This window comes from Rhincodon typus, chromosome 14 (genome assembly GCF_021869965.1).
Source record: "Rhincodon typus isolate 14 chromosome 14, sRhiTyp1.1, whole genome shotgun sequence".
Lineage (NCBI taxonomy): Eukaryota > Metazoa > Chordata > Chondrichthyes > Orectolobiformes > Rhincodontidae > Rhincodon > Rhincodon typus.
The window spans coordinates 24054384-24073015 of record NC_063345.1 but is presented as its reverse complement, the minus strand read 5'-3'; the positions used below and the strand labels follow the sequence as shown (position 1 = coordinate 24073015).

General features: G+C 41.1%; 1 protein-coding gene across 1 annotated transcript in view; it reads right to left on the bottom strand.

Annotated features, from left to right (window-relative positions):
• Positions 1 to 18632, bottom strand: part of LOC109910391 (wiskott-Aldrich syndrome protein family member 3-like) — a 97015-nt gene that overhangs the window by 12783 nt on the left and 65600 nt on the right. Inside the window, exons 6-7 of the mRNA XM_020513103.2 lie at positions 18376 to 18529; positions 9337 to 9454 (exon numbers count right to left, since the gene is read on the bottom strand). Of these exons, the coding sequence (XP_020368692.1) occupies positions 9337 to 9454; positions 18376 to 18529 (272 nt within the window). The remainder of the gene's footprint in view (positions 1 to 9336; positions 9455 to 18375; positions 18530 to 18632) is intronic.

Here is an 18632-nt window from a genome sequence, read left to right as displayed (position 1 = left end):
TCCATTAGTTGCATATAGTCCCATTACAGCTCATTGCACCACAACTGCAGCTGTCAGTTGTAATGAAAACTAACCAGAGGCAGGCAAAGGCAAGGCTTAAACTGTGGATCTTATTAAAATAAATCAATTCAATGCCTGAGGGGACCATTCTTCCATACACAAGGATGGGAAATTGCACACGTCTTTTTCAAGGAGAAATTTGAACAAATTCTCCTTTAACTTATTTTACCCAAGTAAAAGGTGTCACAATAGGTACACACGTGTCCCAGTTAATCTCGCCTCTTTCTGAGGTAGGTGGAACATCGTTGTTGCACTACCTCTTTGCTCACTCACACAACTCTTTATCTGATACATCAATGTGTGTATCAATGCTGCTGCCTATTCTCATCCAGAAAAATTCTTCAATTTTGCTTCCAACTTCCATCCTTCACTCACCTTCAGCTGGTCTACCTCTGACTCATCCCTTCCCTTCTGTGATTCTGTGTTTCCATTTTGTGGGATAAGCTGTTCACCAACATCCATGACGAACAAACTCCCATTTCCCTTGACTACACTTCCTTGCGCACTGCTTCCTGTAAGGACTCCACTCCATGTTTCCAGTTTCTCTGGTTCTGTCCAATCTATTCCAATGATGCGGCCTTCCGCAGGGATGTTTGTGACATGTCTTCCCTTTTCCTGTCCTGAGATTAACCCCACTCCCAACCCATGATTCAAATGACCCTCACCTATTTCCGAAACATTTCCCACACATCTGACCTCAACCTTACACTCCCTCCCAGAACTTCAGGGTTTCCCATGTCTTCATGTTCCACACCACCAGTCTTCGCGTGCAAAAGATCATCCTGTGCCTATTCTGTGAACTCCAGCAGAATGCCACCACCAAACACACCTTCCTCTCCCCCCAGCTGTCAGCATTCCACAGGAACTGTTCAGAATATCCTGGTCCTGACGTCATTCTCAACAGATCCCCTTCACATCTTCTCATGCAATCACAAAGTGTATTAAACTTGCTCCTTTATCCTCCTCCCCGTCTAAGGCCGCAGACAGATGTCTCAGGTGAAGCAGTGATTTTCTTGTATTCCTTTCAATCTAGTTTACTGTATTCACTGCTCACAATGCAGACTTCTCTACACTGGACAAGATGAAACATAAAGTGAGTAACCAAGGGCATGAAAGCAGAACTAACTAAAGTGAGTAAACAAATTAGTTTCAGGTGTAGGTCAATAGAGATGCAGTGGCAGACATTAAAGGAGATATTACACGATACACAGAATAAATATATTACAAGAAAAAATGTCTACGGGGAGGATCCATCTCTGTGGTTAACTAAAAATGTAAAGTGTCAAACTTAAAGAAAAAACACGTTAGTATGTGAAGGTCTTGAACAGGTCAAAAAATTTGACAGGATATGAGAAAGAGTAAAAAAAAAATGACTAAAAGATAAGAGGGGCCAAATTTGAGTATGGGAGAAAGCTCACTAGAAGTATAAAAATAGACAGTAAAAGTTTCTTTGGATGTTTAGAAAAAAGAAGAGTTAGTAATGTGAGCATTAGTTCTGAGGAAGGGACACCGGACCTGAAATGTTAACTGTTTTTCCCTTCACAAATGCTGCCAGACCTGCTGAGCTTTTCCAGCAATTTCTGGTTTGTTTAGTAATGTGAGCATTGATCCTTTGGAAAGTGAGGATTGGGAATTCATCATCAGTTATTTTGGGTCATTCTTTGCAATAGAGAAAGAAATATCCTAGAAATAGCTGTAAAGCAGGAAAGGGAAGGTAAGGAGGATGATGGAGCTGCCCATGGATGAAGAGAATTGTTATCTGAGGCAGCTGTTTCCACAGTCAGAATTGTAGCCTTCATATTCATGGTAACAAGATAACATAATGAAGTGCCTCAGGGAAATCTTAGTGGGAAACAGCAAACTTGTTACTTAGTAAAGTGTCAAAGGGAAAGTCTGATCCCACCATAATCAAAGGCTTTTTAAGTAACTGCCATTACATATTATACCTGTAGGTACACTGCAACTAACAAATGAATGTTTAGAATTTAGACAAATGGCTGTGGATAGTAGAGAAGCCCTATTTTGTCAGCAAGGGGGTTTGAAGAACAAATAGTATAAACACCAAGGACTGAATGACATATAATTAGCGGTATAAATAGATAACCTCGTGAAAGGATACTGGAAAACAGAAAGCATTATAAGGGGGCAATTGCAAAACATTACATAGTCATTATGACCTCGGGAAAATAAATAATCACAGCTTTGCAAGGTAACAAACAGAACCCACTCAGTATGATGCAGCTAGCAAATGTCTGGGGAGGGATATAATGGTCAGAGGGGAGGTGGCAAGCACTGATGTCAATGTTGTATACAATCATTGTAACGTGGAATGTATGAATATTCTGTACTTTATTGGAAAAGGGCGAGTGTCTTGGAATCTGTCTCCAGAGACCTCTTCCAGACTGTGTGGTAAGGAGCTCTGAATAAAGATCAAATTGTGCTGCTGAGCACAGGACTAAGTCTCTTCTTTAATATATTCCTCTGCTGAAGGGAGATAAGACGCTTACAAAAAGGAAGTGGTACTGAGCAAATTGTTGGAGCTGCTGGCCGACAAGTTCCCTAGTCCTGGTGGAATTCATCCCACAGTCATAGAACAAATGGTTAGAGAAGACAATCGATGCTTTGTTTTTAATTTTCCAAAATTCCCTAAACGTAGAGAAGGCTCCACTAGATTGAAAAGTAACAGACAGACAGAAAGCAGGAAACTACAAGCCAGTTAGTTTAACATTTATCATAGAGAAGATGTCACAAGCTATTATTAAACACATTATAGAAGGGAGATAGAGGTCAAAGTAATCAGGCATAATCTGAGAAGGGAAATCATATTTAACCAGTCTATTCATGAGGAAGGAAAATGTGCAGTGGATAAGGATGAACTGGTGGAAGTACTGTACTTAGATTTCAACAAGGTATTTGATAGGCACTACATCTTAAGTTATTACAGAAAATGTAGTTCATTAGACCATAAGATGTAGAAGCAGAAGTAGACCATTCAGACTTTCAAGTCTGCTCCACCATTCAATGGGATCATGGTTCTGATAATCCTCAACTCCACTTTCCTGCTTTACCCCATAACCCTTGATTCCTTACTAATTAAAGCAATTCTATCTCTGCCTTGAATATACCTAATGACGCAGCTTCAACAGCTGTTTGCATTAAAGCATCTCATAGATTCACTATTCTTCTCATCTCTGTTTTAAATCATTGGCCCCTTGCCACTTTAACGCACCTCCCAGCTCCCTGGCCAACATCTCTGTCTCTGGCTTGCTGCAGTGTTCCAACGAAGCCCAATACAAGCTGGAGGAACAACACCTCATTTTCTGCTTGGGGACCCTACAGCCCTCCGGACTCAATACTGAGTTCGATAATTTTAGAGCCTAAACTCTCCCACGTCCCAGCCCCCTACCCCACACACCAGGCCTTGTTACCACATAGCCTGCCATTACACAGCCCCGTTGTTAGTCACTAACAGTCCCCATTAACAACTATTCATCATCCCAGCCTGATCGTTAGCAACTCCTTTGTCTGTCCAACTGTCTTTTTCTCTCTTTGGGCTCTATCCTATCGTTTACTCCCTACCCCACCCACCTGCCTATTTTCTGCATATAAACTGACGTTTTCCCAGCCACCAGCAGTTCTGAGGAAGGGTCACCAGACCCGAAACATTAACTTTGCTTTTTCCTTCACAGATGCTGCCAGACCTGCTGAGCTTTTCCAGCAACTTAGTTTTTGTTCCTGATTCACAGCATCCGTAGTTCTTTCGGTTTTTGTTTTATAACTGTGTCATGTTCTGGTTGTCAAGATGTAATGAATGGAGCATCAAAGTGATCAGTGCTATGGCCTCAACATTTTACAATTTACACAAATAATTTGGATGAAGGAATGAAAGGTATTGTTGTTAAATTTGCTCATGGAACAAAGAAAGAAGGTTGTGAAGAGGACGTAAGGAGGCTACAAAGAGATATAACATAGGTCAAGTGAGTGGGAAAAGATCTGGTAAATGGAAGTGTAGGAAAACATGAAATTGTCCGTTTGGTAGAAAGATAGGAAAAAAATACAGAGAAGGAACATCATCTAAGTAGTGAGAGATTGCAGAGTTTGGCGATGCATAAGAATCTGGATGTACTACTGCATGAATCATAGATTAGTATACAGGTACAGCAAATAATGAGGACAGTTAATAGAATGTTATTATTTAGTGTGAGGGGAATTGAATACAAAGTAGGGAAGTGTTGCTTTAATTATAACAGGGCATTAGATCAGCATGCTGTAATTGCTCACATGAACTTGGGGAATATACCATTATGTATATAAAAAAGTCCTCTGCTGTCATGTTATTGAGCTCTGATTTAATTGGGCCAGAAGGGCAGGCTGTTGTTTAAAAAGAACCCTGCCTCTGAAGGTAGAAAAATGCACACACCTCTGATCCACTGATTGAGAGACACTCTGCTTTGAAATGGAAATGAATATCCGTTCTGGCAGTGGAGCTGGAAGCTTTTATTATGATAGTGCTTCTGTTATGAATGCTTGGCTGGGTTTCAAACGATTCAATTCAGTGATCAAATTACTTGAAGAACAATTTAAACTGTTCCAAACCTATAACATCAGAATCTCTTTTTGATGTGGTTTCTTGTTTGTTCAGAAATATAACGGGCACTCAAAGGATGAAAAATTTCTTCCCCTTCCAATATCAATAATAGTTTAAATTCAAAGTTTTCATAGATTATGTGAGGTTTGATGTGTCTCCAATCACTCGTAAATAATGCCCATTCCATGGCTCCTGGACCCTGAGCATAGTGCACAGTGGTTAGTGACCTTAGAAGATAACTGGGAGGCATCTGAGGGGGCATGGATGAATGCAAGGTGGCATGGGGGAGCATTGGTGGATGGGTAGAGGGTGTTGGAGGGGATGGAAAGTGAGATTTAAGGGGCCCTTAAACAATTTGGAAGCTAGCCTGGTGTGTTGGAAAACTGAGACTGCCTAAACCAAACAACTTTTACACTATTACTCCTGACACACTCCATAGAGGTATTCATGATGCAGACCTGACCAACGTGTAACTTTCAAAGGGGATTTTCATCCTTTCATACATGTGAGGTATGCAATGCAGAACAGTGAAAATGTACAGATGGGTTTACTTGAGCCCAGATTTGGCCTCCTACTTCCAGTCTATTAATGTGGATGCAGGGCAGCTGGTGTTCCCTCCAGTGGGCTACTGCCAATGCAGAGGGCTAGGGAAGGGCAGGGAGGAGAATCCAGTATCTTTCCAGTATAATTCAGCTGCCCAAGTTGTACTGTTCGGTTGGATTGCAGTGATGTCAATGATTTAGTTCAACACAATGAATGAATGAGATCATTTGGCATAGATGTATTGATGTGTTTATTCTAATGACAGAATTTGGATATCAGAGACAACACCTTTCGAATCTTGTGTAAACCACTTTTAATGAGCTGATTTATGCTTTGGAGCTTTGCCTATTACCAGCAGCTGTTTATTTAATCCCTCAGGACAAAGTCATTAAGAATTGGGACCTGCTATAGTTTACTGGTAATAAAAGCTCTCAGTCATTATAGCTACTCAGCATCTTATAACTACAGCCATATTAATTTGATCCTAACTTTTAAGTTACAAGTCATGCATCTCATTGCTATGGCTAGGTGTAAAATGTCTCATCAGGTCAGACAAACTGTCTCAGAATTCAATCACCAGATCTTCTCAGCTCAATACATTACCCAACTCAGGGATCTGAGAGATCAATTGAAAGGATCACCCTGCAGCTTCTCCAAACATCATCAATCTCACCTCCAGATAAGCCCAGATTTTACTGACTGACCAGCAACCATTACCAGCATTGTACCAGTCATGTGGCTAACAATGTTCCCTCATGAGTCAGCAACTCCTTTGCAAAGTTCAACATTGAAACTACATTCCCAATAATATGTTAAATACATTTTTCACAGTTAGATATAAATGATAACATTTTATTTTATGACTTCGTGATATTTGGTTTACTGCATCTCCTGCAATATTCCTGCCTTGCTCTACCCACTCACCTCTATCTCCAACCCCCCGCAACCCCCACCCCATGCTTACCTTTCCCACACCCATTCTGTTCAATGGCATGAGCCAACCGATCTGTTTTAATTATGCAAGATCAGACATTTTGACAGACTGTGTCTCCAGATACTGACCAATGCTTTTGGCAACATTTGGGTGGGAAGCAGGTCACTGGAAGCAAGAGACGGGGAGAATGAACTCTATTTTTTTTTGTATAGAACATGCTTGCAAGTTGAGTAGCTTATGTGAAAAGATGTGGCCCGAATAGCATGCAGAATCTGTTTCTGGGGGAAAATGCTGCATCATTTATTGAAACCAAAGCAAAGGAGGAAAATCGTGAGTAGTTATTCCGAATCTGTCATTTTACTTGAATGAGGTTAGGAATAATGATGATGACTGGAAATGTAAGGCTTGTTTGAATTAAGTTATTGTTAGCAGGTAAGGGAATCTGCAGCTTGTGACATTCCATTCAACAATAACTCTGCAGACAATTGTGGACATGTAAACAAATAACAAGAGGAAGAAGCTCCACAAGCATCATCATTTTCAATGATGGGTGAACCCAGCACAGCAGTGCAAAATGGCTGAAGCATTTGCAACCATCTTCAGCAAGAGGTAGCCAAATGGATGACCCATCTCAGCCTTCACCTGAGACCCATAGCAACACAGATACCAGCTTTCAGCCAATTCAATCACTGAGGCTTAATTTGCATCCACGAGGACCATCCAGATCTGACTTCATTAAATACTTGGTCCAAATATGGACAAATGAGCTAAAGTTCAGAATAAGGTGAGAGTGACTGTCCTTGACATTAAGGCAGTCAGTATTTGACCACATGTGGCATCGAGCAATCCTGGCAAAACTAGATTTAATGTGAATCAAGGGGAAAACTCTCCACTGGTTGGTGTCATACCTAGCACAAAGTAAGGTATTTGTAGTTATTCGAGGTCAATCTTCTCGGTCTCTGGACATCACTGCAGGAGTTCTTCAAACATCTTTAGCTGCTTCATTTAACCGATATCCATCCAAAGATCGCTAACGATTCACAGTGTTCAGCACAACTCATAATCCCTCAGATCCTGAAGCAGACAATGTCCAAATGCACCAAGACCTGGACGACATGCAGGTTTGAAGTGATAATTGACAAGTAAAATTCATGAATATAAGTGTCAGGTAATGACAACTTTCAAGTGAGAATCTAACCATATCCCCTTGGCATTCAATGGCATCACTATTACTGAATCCCCTATCAATACGCTGAGGACTACCATTGACCAGAAACTGAACTGAACCAGCCATACAAGTACTGTGGCAACAAGAGCAGGTCAAAGGCTGGAATCCTCTAGCAAATAGCTCATCTGCTGCCTTCCCAAAGCTTGCTAACATCTACAACGCACAAGTCAAGAATTCTCCACACTTGCCTGGATAAGTGCAGTCCAACAACATGCAAGAAGCTGAAAACCACTCAGGATTAAGCAATTCACTCAATTGGCACCCTAACCATCACTTTAAAACGTTCACTCCTCCTACTACTGACACAAAGTGGTAGCAGCAGGTACTATCAAAAGACACATTGTAGCAACGCAAAGTTCCGCAGAAGCACCTTCCAAACCCATGAGAAGAATAAAGGCAGTAGATGGATGGGAATGTCACTATCTGCGAGTTTCCATTCAAACCATTCACTTTCCTAAATTTGATCAGTATTGTCGTTCCTTCACCATCAAAGGCCTAGAGGTTCCTTCCAAACAGTGCTCTGGGTGTCTCTACACCACCTGGACTGCACAGGTTCAAAAAAGTAGCTCGTCACCACCTTCTCCAGGGATGGGCAATAAATTCTGGCTAAAAGGCGATACCTACATCTTGCTCACTATTTTTTTGGCCAGAAAGGTGACAGTTAGTTTCAAAATGATGAACAGGGACAGAAGGAACAAGTTGAACAGGAATTTTGAAAAGGGAGTTGGTTAAATTGTTGAACGAGACAGAAGTTTAGGGATGTAAGTAAAAAACCAGGGAATGTGACTAACTCAATTGTTCTTCAAAGGTATGAGTACAGTTGCAATGGGCTGAGTTGCCTCCTCTGCTGTAGTATTCTATCATTTTTCTCTGTTCTCTGAGGCATTGTGGGAAAAAGGCATCAGTGAGACTGAACAAAACCGGAAATTGACTCAGAGGATAAATATTCCAACGAGTATAGCATAGCCTCTTCAGCAGCACAGAGTACTGGTCCTATTTAGCTCAAAGTGATGCAAAAAGGTTGATAATCCTTGTATTACAGATGTCTACTACTCCAACCCTCCATTCCCATAAGGTAATCCAGAAGGGCTGGATATTAATGCAGATTTTGAGACTCACGAAGGTTGAAGCGGATGTGATTATGAGCATCCACTGACTTGCGGCTGCCTAACTGTGTAATATTGTTGCAGGCATTCTCCTAATCAGGTTCCTCTGCATTCACTATCCTTAGGGGGCTCTCAATGCTGCAGGCGCAAGAGCTCTGACAGTCTCCCTGGGAAAGTGAAACCAGGGACCACAAGGGTGTCTTAACATGGAGGCATCCTCAGACATGTTCAGAAATTTAAAATCTGGCAACAATTGGAAGTGGTAAGAACCCTTGAAGCAGAGAGAACATTGTTCCAGTGGATTTGTTTGAGAGATGGATATAGTCTTTGCTGCCCACAACCCTGTTATTGGGCACATAGCCTCTGACTTTGAAAAGTGTCTCAAACCATTTATTGATGAGGTAGCTTTCAAGTTGCAATTGTGGCACAGGGTGGGCAGTCTGCAGGCAGCAAAATGCTATCACGGTTGCAAAACTGGCCCAATTGGGGCATTCATTATCTTAATTGGCTGCCGTCTTCCTTGCAGGAAACATCCTGATAGTAGGAATTCGATGGGATGCCATCCCAACACAGCCCCCACCAATTTCCTGGCCCATTGCTTCCCAACTCATTTCCACAGGTCTGGGAAATTCTAGCCTGAAGCATCAACAGTTGACCATAAGTTCCTCAATCTTGGATGCCCAACAAAATCAATGGTTACAATGGATATTATCAGTTTATTCTAAGTATTGTATTTGCTGTCAAACTCTGCAGATTTGGTTTGGAATTTGAAGTTTTGCCCATCATTATTTATTGCCTGCTATGTCTACTTCAAATCAGAGTGAATGAGACTGTACATGGGATATTAATTATGTAGAACATAATCTCAGAGTAATACCTTTTGTCTTCGTTTTTCCTTCCTTTTATCCTCTGTAGCCTGCAGCATCTTTTCCTTCCATAAATTGAAGAAATAGGAGGAATCTGTGTAAAATTTCAACCCATCTTTTCTGTCATCCCTACAACATAAATGCAAAGAGCAAAGTAGACCATCTTTTACAAAACAGGAAAGGACACCCAGTGATACATTCCCATGATACTACTTTACCCAGTCCTTCAAAGGGCGGGAATATGCTCAGAATATAAAATCTAAACAGAAATATGCTGCAGAAATGACGCTGCAAGTATTTTTTACATGGTGACACAACTACTCTTCAAGTCAAAAGTCAGCACAAGTCATGATACATTTCCCACTACCTGTCTTCTGGTAGAATTGGCAACTTCATTGCTCTCTCGAATACTTTTATTAAATTTTTATTCCATTTTATAATAAAAGTTGAATTTGTGAAATGTCTCCAGCTTTGGAAAATCCTACCTCAGAGAATCACAGAACTGTTACAGCACACGTACTATGCCAGCTCTTCAAATGAACATCATTACCTATTGTAAATCTCCTGCTTGTCCCCCATACCCTTGCACATTATTTCTATCTGAATAATCATTCAATGCCCTCTTGAATGCCTCAATTGAATCTATCTCTACCACAGTTCCAGGCAGTGCATTTCATACCCTAACTACTTGCTGAGTGAAAATGCTTTTTCTCACATCACATTTGCTCCTTTTGCAAGTCATTTCAATCTAAACTGTCTCATTCCTTTTTTCCTTTTATGAGGAGGAACAGTTTCTCCCTATCAGCCTGCTCTTGATTTTGAAAACCTCTATCAGCTTCTCACTTAGCCTTCTCCTCTTCAGGGAAAACAGTCCCAAATTCTTCAACATATCCTCATAACTGAAGTTACTCATCCCTGGAACCATTCTTGTAAATTGCTTCTGCACGCTCCCCAATGTGATCACATCCTCTCTATAATGTGGTGTACAGAACTGTACAAAATGACTCCAGCTGGGATCTAACAAGTGCATGATACAAGTTCAACATCCCCTCCTTGCTCTTGTACTCCATAACTCTATTAATGAAGTCGGGATACTGTATGCTTTATTAACTAATCTTTCTATCTGTCCTAACATCTTTGATGATCTGTACATATATACACCCAGGTCCCAGTTCTCCTGCATCCATAAAGAATTATAGCCACTATTTTATACTGTCCTTTAATATTCTTTCTAATACAGTGCCTCTCACTTCCCTGCATTGAATCTCCTGTGCCACCCAGTCCACCAACATGTTTAGAGATAGTAAGAGCTGCCGATGCTGGAGTCAGAGAAAACACAGTGTGGAGCTGAAGGAACACAGCAGGCCAGGCAGCATCAGAGGAGCAGGAAAGCTGAGGTTTCGGGTCTGCTGTGTTCCTCCAGCTCCACACTGTGTTACGACCAACATGTTTATATCTTTTTGGAGTTATACAGTGTCCTCCTCAAAGTTTACAATTCTTCCAAGTTTCATGTCCCCTGCAAGCTTTAAAATTGTCCCCTGAACACCAAGATCTAGATCATTAACATATATCAGAAGAAGCAAGGGTCTGATACTGACCCCGGGGAACAAACCTTCCTCCAGCCCAAAGGAAATCCATTGACCATCCTATCACTCAGCCAAATTTAGACCATATAATAGGAGCAGAATTAGGCCACTCAGTTTGCTCTGTCGTTCAATCATGGCTGATATGTTTCTTAGCCCCAATCTCCTGCCTTCCCCCTCTAACCCTTGTTACACTTACTCATGAAGAATCTATCTGTGTCTTAAATGTACTAAATGAATTGGCCTTCATAGTCTTCTGTGGCAATGAGTTCCACAGATTCAACACCCACTGGCTGAAGAAATTCCTGGTCACCTCAGTCATAAAGGGTTGTCCCTTCACTCTGAGGCTGTGCCCTGGGTCCTAGTCTTTCCTAATAGTGGAAACAGCATCTCCACATCTATGCTATCCAGGTCTCTGAGTATTCTGTAAGTTTCAATGAGATTCCAGAGTCTCAACTGGTGCTCATATGAGGAGCCCTTCTTTACCAGGACCATTTTGGTGAACCTCCTCTCGATCCCATCCAAAACCAACACATCCTTCCTTAGAAATGGGGCCCAAAACTGCTCACATATTCCAAATGCAATTCTGCATCCACATTGCTTCTGTCCTTTGTATGCCATGGCTACAGCCATTTTATTCTATTTTCCTTACAAGTCTGCTGTGTGGCACTGTATCAAGTTTCTTTGGTAAGTTTAACTTCATCAAGCCTTTCTAATATCTCCCCAAAAACCCCCAGCAAGTTAGTCAAGGTCTTTTCCCTTCAGAAATCCATGCCAATTCTTCCTAATTAACACTGCTTTTTTCCATGTGACTACTAATTCTATCCAAAATAATTCTTTCTTGAAGCTTCCCCACCACTGAATTTAAACTGACTGATCTGTAATTGCTGGGCTTATCCTAATAATTCTTCTTAAACAAGGTTGTAATCTTTGCAATTCTCTAGTCTTCTAGCACCTCCCCCTGAAGACTAAAAATTATGGTCAGTGGCCTGCAATTTGCACCACTTGCTTCAACATCCATGGATACAACTCATCCGTCCATGGTGCCTTGTCAACACAAGTACCAACAATCTATGCAAGACTTTGTCCTTACCAATTCTGAACACTCTAGCAGCAGAATTTCCTCCTTTGTCACCATGGCCTCGGTGGCATATCCCTCTTTGGTAAAGACAGGTGTAAAATATTCATTTAACACCTCGGCCTAGCACCCTGCTTCCATGTATAAATCCCCTTTTTAGTCTCACCAGCCCTACTCTTTCACTATTTATATGCCTACAGAAGATTTTGGGACAGCCGTTTATGTTGGCCACCAGTCTCTTCTCTTTAATGATTCCTCGTTGTTTGTCTTATTTGCTTTTTTGCTTCCTTTCTGAACCTTCTGCATTCTCCTTGGTTCTCAGCCATATTTTCTACCTGACATAAGCACACTTATTCTTCTTTATCTTAATTTCTATCCCTTTTAATCCAGTGACCTCTGGATTGTTTGTCCTGCATTTCTCATTTGAGAGAATATCCCATGACTGCACCCGAGCCATCAAAGAGGAGGATGGACACAGCCATTGTTCAGGTGCAGTTTCTCCCATTAACCTCTTGTTTCAGTATATCTGGCCCAGCTCCACCCTTGTCAGTCCCTGCCTATTGATTTTTCTTGCTCTGGATTGACTAAAGTCATTCGCCATCAACTTGATGATAACTTGATATAATGATCACGGCCTCCTACCTGGACCCCTCTTTTTTACATGATACTTTACCTGCTCCATATGCCTACTCTTAAATTTCCAATTTCTATCACAGTATACCGTGTGGCAGTATAATGAAGTGGCAGATGGAATTCAACCCGGAGAAGTGTGAAGTGATTCATTTTGGAAGGTCGAATTTGAATGCAGAGTACAGGGTTAATGGCAGGATTCTTGGCAGTGTGGAGGAACAGAGGGATCTTGGGGTCTACGTCCATAGATCCCTCAAAGTTGTTACCCAAGTTGATAGGGTTGTTAAGAAGGCATATGGTGTGTTGCCTTTCATTGGCAGAGGAATTGAGTTTACGAGCCGTGAGGTTACGCTGCAGCTCTATAAAACCCTGGTTAGACTACACTTGGAATACTGTGTTCAGTTCTGGTCGCCTCATTATAGGAAGGATGTGGAAGCTTTAGAGAGGGTGCAGGGGAGATTTACCAGGATGCTGCCTGGACTGGAGGGCAGGTCTTATGAGGAAAGGTTGAGGGAGCTAGGGCTTTTCTCATTGGAGTGAAGAAGGGTGAGAGGTGACTTGATAGAGATGTACAAGACGATGAGAGGCATAAATAAAGTGGATATTCAGAGACTTTTTCCCAGGGCGGAAATGACTATTATGAGGGGGCATAATTTTAAGGAGATTGGAGGAATGTATAGGGGAGATATCAGAGGCAGGTTCTTTACACAGAGAGTGGTGCGTGCGTGGAATGTGCTGTCAGCGGTGGTAATGGAGTCAGATACATTAGGGACATTTAAGCGACTCTTGGATAGGCACATGAATGACAGTAAAATTTAGGGTATGCCGGGTAGTTTGATCTTAGAGTAGGATAATAGGTCGGCACAACATCATGGGCCGAAGGGCCTGTACTGTGCTGTAGTGTTCTATGTTCTATACTAACTTTGAAATTCATTCTATTTGGATTCCTAAGTTGCAGCAGTACAAAGTAGACTTAAATTCCATATAATACTTCGAGTCATAGAGTAATATAGCATGGAAACAGGCCCTTCGACCCAAACTGGTCCATACTGACCATGGTGCCCTCTCAGCTAGTTCCAACTGCCCATATTTGGTCCATATCCCTCTAAAACCTTCTCATCCATGTACTCGTCCAGATGTTTTCTAAATGTTGCTACTGTACTTGCTTCACTTTCTCCGGGAGCCCATTCCATATACGCGCAACTCTCTGTATGAAGAAGTTGCCCCTCAGGTCCTTCTTAAATCTATCCCCTCTTGCCTTAAACCTACGTCCTCTGGTTTTCAATTCCCCATCCCTGGGAAAAAAGACTATATGTATTCATCCTATTTATGCCCCTCATGATTTTATACACCTCAATAAGGTCAACCCTCATTCTCCTATGTTCCAAGGAATAAAGTCCTATCCTGGCCAACCTCTCCCTATAACTCAGGCTTACTAGCCCTGGCAACATCCTCATAAATCTTCTTTGCACACTTTCCAGTTTAATTATGTCTTTCCTATAACAGGGTGACCAAAACTGTACACAATACTTGTAGCACAGCCTCACCAATGACTTATACAACTGTAACATAACGTCCCAACTCCTTTATTCAATACCTCGACCGATGAAGGCCAACATGCTAAATGCATTCTTCACCACCCTGTCTATCTGTGACTCCACTTTCAATGAACAATGTATTTGTACTCCTAGGTCCCTCTGTTCCACAACACTCCTCAGGACCTTACCATTTACTGTATAATTCCTACTTTAGTTTGACTTTCCAAAATGCAACACCTCACACTTATCTGCATTAGCCGATCCTCAGCCCACTTCCCTATCTTATCAAGATCCCTCTGTAATTTTTGATAACCTTCTTCACTATCAACAGTACCTCCTAATTTTGTATCATCCGCAAACTTACTAATCATGCCTTGTATATTCACATCCAGATCATTTATGTAAATGACAAATAACAAAGGTCCCAGCACCGACCACTGCAGCACACCACCAATCACAGGCCTCCAATCTGAGAAACAACCCTCAACCATCACCCTCTGCTTCCTACCATCAAACCAATTTTGAATCCAATTAGCTAGCTTTCCCTGGATCCCACGCAACCTAACTTATATCTACTAAATCTCCAAAGCTAACAAAATTGACTTACTCCATTCTTTCATTTATTGTTCTCCTGCAACTTGTTTAGCTATGTATAAAGTTAAGTTAACACCTCACTTTAATCCTTTCCTTTAAACAGAAGTTTCTTTCAATTTAATCGATGAATAAGTTACCCCTTAGCAATTCATTATTCTACTACATTTACTAGTACAGGTAGTATAACACTTCCATACAAAAATGTTTGAATGTAGAAAGAACTGCAGAGAAAATTAAATTATAGATCTACAATAAGTAAAAACAGAAAACATTAGAAATACTAAGCAGAAATGTCCAAAAATAATTTGCAGACTTACAGATTCAGAAACAATGAATAAACGAGATGAGAATGAGTGAACTGTCCTATTGGCAGCAGGACATTAAATCAAAACACCTTGCTGTAAGGAGTATCTGATGTCTCCTATGGAGCAAGGCTGCAGTACTTTGGGTGTATCCACACCATGTGGAGTAAGTGGTTCAAGGAGGTGGTTCACCATCACCTTCTCAAGAGTGAGCCAAGCTCACAGTCCATGAATGAGTACATAATACATGAAGATTAAGAGATATAAGAGGGGCAATTCACCTTTAGATTTCTATTCGGTGTATTTTGCTGAGATAAAACTGGCCTTTCCAACGATGCAGATCCTGAAGGAAATAAGGTTAGTCCTGCACTGATGCAGTTTTGGACCTCCATCACAGAAGGAACATTTAAACCGTAAGAATTAGACATATAAATTCATCTGGATGATGTCAAGGTGGCAAATTTTAAATATGACAGATTGGAGGTAGTACAGCCTTTTCCATTAGAACAAAGAGGAGATTTCATCCAGGGTTTTAAAACTATGACAGACTCTCTGAAAGTGGCCACACAAGTAGAAAGGGCGGTAAAGAAGACATACGGTATGCTTGTCTTTATTGGTCAGGGAATTCAGTGCAAGAGTCAGGATGTCATGTTGCAGCTTTATAAGACTTTGGTTAGGCCACACTTAGAGTACTGCATTCAATTCTAGTTGCCATATTACAGGAAGGATGCGGAGGCTTTGGAGAAGGTGTAGAAGAGGTTTACCAGGATACTGTCTGGATTAGAGAGCACGAGCTACATGGAAAGGCTAGAAAAACTCAGGTTGCTTTCTCCGGAGTGGCAGATGCTGACGGGAGACTTGACAGAAGTCTATAAAATTATGAGATGCATAGATAGGGTTGACGGTCAGAATCATTTTCCCAGAGTTGAAATGTCTAAAATTAAGGGGCGTGCATTTAAGGTGAGAGGAAGAAAGTTCAAACGAGATGTGAGGGGCAAGTTTTTTTTTAAAAACAGAGAGTAGGAGGTCTCTGGAAGGCGCTGCCAGGGGTGATGGTGGAGGCAGATACAATAGTGGTGTTTAAGGGACTTTTAGATAAGTATATGAATATGCAAAGGAATGGACAGAGATGGACCAGGGGCAGACAGAAGGGATTAGTATAATCTGGTGTCATGTTCAGCACAACATCATGGGTCAAAGGACCCTTTCTTGTGCTGTGCTGTTCTATGTTCTATGGATGATAGGAGATCAGTGATAAAGCCATCAATTTAAAAGCATCATTACAAAATTGAGAAGTTAGAAAAAAATTCTTTAGAGCTCTTATTGTACGGAATACTTTATCAGGAGGCCTATAATATCGCATTCTTTAAAAAAAATGGATCCATGTTTGAAGCAGAGAACAATGCAGCATTGTTGAAGCAAGGCATGGCAGTAGAAGCAAGTTAGGATTCTAGGGGCTAACTGGAGTTAAATGGTCTCATCCAAGCTGTATTCCTATTGAGAGAGCAGTCATCTGTCCAGTGGGTTTAGGCACAAACCATAAAATTGCTTAAATTCACACTAAGTTATAGTGTCATTCAGACAGGTTACAAGAATGATAAATAAATAAAGGAGAGAAAAATATCATCCTGTACCAATTCGGCTATTTTTACTCTAGGTCAGGAACACACTGGGTGAAATTCTAAGGCTACCATCACAATTAATCTCAGTCCTGCTCTGAATGTGCCCATTCTCAGTTTGCTGGGTTGGAACAGTAAGTAACCTGCTCACGTGTCAATAATTTAAATTCAGCAAGAAGACAGACCTACATTTATATATCACCTTTAAGGACAACAGAAGTCCCAGACCAGTTTACTGTAAATAAGGTACTTTTAAAAGGCAGTCACTGACGTCATGTAGGAAAATGGCAACTAATTTAGGCATAGAAATTTTCCACAAAACAGCAATGTGAGAATGACCAGATAATCTCTTATGATGTTGATTGAGGGATAAATATTGTTGAAAGCACGGGAGATAACTATCCTTTTCTTCAAAATAATCCTACATAGTCTTTTACTTCCATCTGCAAAGGCAAGTGGGCCTCTGTTTAATGTCTATATCCAAAAGATCACAGCTGTGACATCAACCTCATCTTAAAGTGAGAATCGAACTCATAATCTTCTGACTCAGCAGAAAGCATGTTATCCTACTGACACACAGTATGTTAATAAGGCACTGTACCTTAGATTTTAATGGACATTTGTAAGAAATGGCTACAGGCTGAGTTTCCCAAGACCCAGGATGTCAAGGAGGGTAAGAACTAGCAGATCCAATAGATTATAAAAACAGTAATTGCAGGAGTAACTCAGCATGTCTGACAACAACTGTGTAAAGACACAGTTAACATAGTGTCTAATATGATTCTTCTTCGGTATTTAAGTCAGACTGGACTCAAATAGTTAATTCTGTTTCTGTCTCCACAGATCCTGCCAGACTTGCTGAGTTGTTCCAGCACTTTCTGTTTTTTATTTCAGATTTCCAGCATTTGCAGTATTTTACTGTTAGATCCAACAGATAAACACTTTTCCAACACTGCTTGTGGGCCAAGAGGAATACCAGTACTTCCCTGTGGCCCCAACACCAACCCGTGGCGATCTGCTATCCTTCACACAATTGAATCCTCTGGAGCCCTGTACAATACACCATTAACCAATCCCACAATCAGATCCCCCCCACCTCCTGCCCAGCAACCTGAAATTTACTCCCCAACCCTAGCTGTGATCCAACAACCCTCCACAATATGTCTCAGCTCCCCCTTTCCTGGACCCCATCACTGTCCCATGATGCAACACACCACAATCTAACACCAATGAATCCCCTGCATTGCAAACCCATGTGTAATACTTTTCCTGGAGGCAGCTCTCCTCCAATCGCTCATGATCTTTTCCCACCTCCACCCTTCCACTCTGGATCTGAGCTGCCATTTTCTACCAATGATTTCCTCATGGGACAGCTAGCCAAATGCTCAAACAGGCCAGCTGGGAAACAGGAAAATTCGACTGGACTCCATGATCACCATATGGCAACTAGAAGTCATTCTTCTTTCCATAAATAATGGGGCCACTGTTCAGTACAGAGAGTTTTGCTTTTTATCATGTCTGAGTGATGTCTGACTAGGCCACACTACATGCTGATAATGTCACTTTGATACCTGTACAAAAATTCACAAAACCTACTGGAAAAGAATTTGATTTGCTTATAAAGAAAAATGTTGGGGAAATCAATTCTCTCCTCCAAGATATTACACAAATTTGAGTGTATTTTCAAGCGCTAAATAAAATCTTACCTGTATGGTGTCAGGATGTTGAGAGGTGGTGGTTTGTCACATTGCTGGAACATTTCCAAAACTGGATTTGGAATAGTATTCCGTGAAACCACCTGCTGATCTTGTGTTGTTGAACTCTTAAATGCTTTCCTCATGTTGATGTCCTGAAGTGAGACTACAAACAAAAACAAACAGATGGTTATTGAAATACTAAATCCACCTTTATTTAACTGACGATTTACAAGAAAGGTGAAACGTTCTTTTCAACCACAACTTAT